General features: G+C 42.3%; 1 protein-coding gene across 1 annotated transcript; it reads left to right on the forward strand.

Annotated features, from left to right (window-relative positions):
- Window positions 1-203: 203 nt before the first annotated feature.
- Window positions 204-1,350, forward strand: ABHD12B (abhydrolase domain containing 12B). Its single transcript, XM_032643823.1, has one exon. The coding sequence runs from the start codon at window positions 239-241 to the stop codon at window positions 1,238-1,240; it is 1,002 nt and encodes a 333-aa protein (XP_032499714.1). The 5' UTR covers window positions 204-238; the 3' UTR covers window positions 1,241-1,350.
- The last annotated feature ends 1,583 nt before the right edge of the window (window positions 1,351-2,933 follow it).

Below are 2,933 nucleotides of genomic sequence, written 5' to 3' on the forward strand. Positions count from 1 at the left end.
TCCAGGAGCATTTTCTTCTGTCTGGAATCAGAGTCCTACCCAAGCAGGACCACTCTGGCCAACTTTCAGAATCTCTAGTTTATTCTAAAAATATCCCAGGCCGTCCCCGCCGGGGAGGCGGGCAGGCGGGCGCAGCTCCAGGCTACAGCGGCAGCTCCCGCAGCTGCGGCCGCGGTGGATCGGGTTGCGATGCGGCGTGGAGACAGACAAGCAGGGCTGCGTGACTGCGTGGTGGTACATGGTCGCACAGAACCTGAGATCTTTCCCATACTCCTGTTCAACACTCAGAAGAAAAACTTCCACTCTGGGTACCAGCTTTATAAGTAAATCATTAAAAGAACATATTTTCCCTCCTCTGATGAACATGCTGATTATTTTCAACCTTTTCAGAGCACCATTTCTTGCGGATTTAAAGAAACCAGAGTTAAAGATTCCTCACACAGTGAACTTCTACATCAAAGTTGAACCTAGGGTGATTCTGGGTATCTGGCACACAGTTCCTAGCTGCCGGGGGGAGGATGCTAAGGGGAAGGGCCTTAGCTGGTATGAAGCAGCTCTCCATGATGGCAACCCAATTATTGTTTATCTTCATGGCAGTGCAGAACACAGGACAGCTCCTCATAGACTTGAGATAGTAAAGGTGCTGAGTGATGGTGGTTTTCATGTCTCATCTGTTGACTATAGAGGGTTTGGGGACTCGACGGGTAAGCTGATGGAGGAGGGGCTGACTTCAGATACTATTTGTGTCTACGAGTGGACCAAGGCAAGAAGTGGTACCACCCCGGTGTGTCTCTGGGGCCACTCTCTGGGAACAGGAGTTACAACAAATGCTGCAAAAGTTCTAGAAGGGGAAGGATTCCCAGTTGATACTATTATCCTGGAAGCTCCATTTACCAACATATGGGTTGCAAGTATCAATTATCCCTTGTTAAAGATTTACCAGAAACTTCCAGGATTTTTAAGCACAGTTATGTATGCCCTGAGGAAAGAGGAACCAGTCTACCTCGATGAAAATGTTAAATTCCTGTCTTCTCCCCTTCTTATCATACACGGTGAGGATGACGAAACAGTGTCTTTGGAATTTGGAAAAAAGCTCTATGAAATTTCACACAATGCATATAGGAACAAAGAGAGGGTGAAGATGGTAATCTTTCCTCCTGGCTTCCAACACAACTTCCTTTGTAAAAGCTCGACACTGTTAAAAACCATGAGAGATTTCCTGAGCCAGCAGTGGGCATGAGGTATGAGTACAGCGGAGAGCAAAGACTTGCTCCAAACCCCACTTGTGATGTATATTTCTTATGTAAAACTGTACTGGTCTGCTTGGGTGAGCTGAAGTTACTGACATTTCTACAAGACACTTGCCTTTTAGTAAAGAAAAGTATGGATGCTGGGAAAAAATAAATAAATAAAAATATTTCAAGTTCTCCTCTGTCAGTTTGTTGTTGGCCCAATGCTTAGACTCTTGTTTATAGGATTCATGTTGACATTTGCTTTTTTCAGCTCTTGTTTTCATTCAGATTATTTTTTGCCTCTTAGAGATTCCCCTTGCTTTGTGCAAGCCCATAAGTACAATTAAAAGTGTATTATATGCAGTGTTTAGTTGTTTTCCAGGATCAAGTTCCTTCTGAATACATTAGTATCTTGTTTTCTATATTATTTGAAATGAAAGATGTCAGTTTAGTGCTTTTGTATGCATTGTAATTTTATTACATTTTTTTTACCTATCTCAATGAGTGGTATCACTAGAATTTTCCACCACAGATCCTTTTGTTATAAAAGGCCATACGTGTAGATATAATATGAAACACGAAGTGAAAAGCACTCTTAGTAAGGGATGAAAAAGTAGCTATTGTATAAAATGGGCATAAATTCTTATGTGTTACTCTTTAAAAAAATAGATAAAAGTAGTATTCCTTGCCATTGTTGCAGGAATGGTGGCTGAGCCAGAATTTTACATGTCCTCATGCATCTCCCAGTCCTACTGTGGTTGGGCAGAACCCAGTGACAAATTCTAGACAGTGGGCTACAGATGAAGGTGATGTGTCATGTCCAGGAGAACAAGAGAGCTGAACAGGACACTCAGGCGTCTCTTCCCTCCCGCAGTGTCAAGGATGTTCATGGACTGACCTTCTGGAGCCTCAGCATCAAAGACGCTGTATTGCTCAGCCCCTTCCCCAGCAGCAGTGCCCTAGATTACTGCTCAGACCAGCAGCGAATATTCACCCTAGCAGGATTAGTCATGGAGATTTGAGGGGTGATTCTTACAGCAAAACCTAGCTTCACCTGAGCAGTCCAGTGAAACACTATTTTAGGGAGATTCTTAATAACCATTTATGGGAACATTTTTTTCTGAAATTTAGCATGTTCAACACCAAGTTCTTCACCTTCTCTCCCTGCCCCACCCTACCCCTTCCGTGTGGTGCTGTGGCTTGTGTGGGAGTCTTTGTGGAGCATGGGGTGATCATCATGTATGAAGCCCAAAGCAAGTTCCTTCACATTCATCCTCACTTTGTCTTCTGGAATATGACCCTAATTAGTGTACTTGTTTCAAAGGATTGTTCTGAGAATGAAAACAGTGATTGCATGGAAAGCACACATCATAGAAGCCAGCACAAAATATTCTCTTTAAGGTGATAGCCAGTAACCATATTTGATACAATATATTGTCTAAAATGCCCAGTTTCTTAAAAAAAATGTAGCCTGCAAAGAAACATGAAAGTATAATTATGACACATACACTGGAAAGAAATGAGCAACACACAACTGCCTATGAGAGAATTTGAAAGAAGTCATTAGAGAAATGCAAGTTAAAATAACAAGGAGGTGTCACTATACACTTGTTAGAATAGCTAAAATCAAATCCCAATGTAATGGTTAATTTCGTGTCAACTTGGCTAGACTACTTGCCTAGTTGTTGGGTCAAACCCTGG

This window comes from Phocoena sinus, chromosome 9, assembly GCF_008692025.1.
Source record: "Phocoena sinus isolate mPhoSin1 chromosome 9, mPhoSin1.pri, whole genome shotgun sequence".
Taxonomy (NCBI): domain Eukaryota; kingdom Metazoa; phylum Chordata; class Mammalia; order Artiodactyla; family Phocoenidae; genus Phocoena; species Phocoena sinus.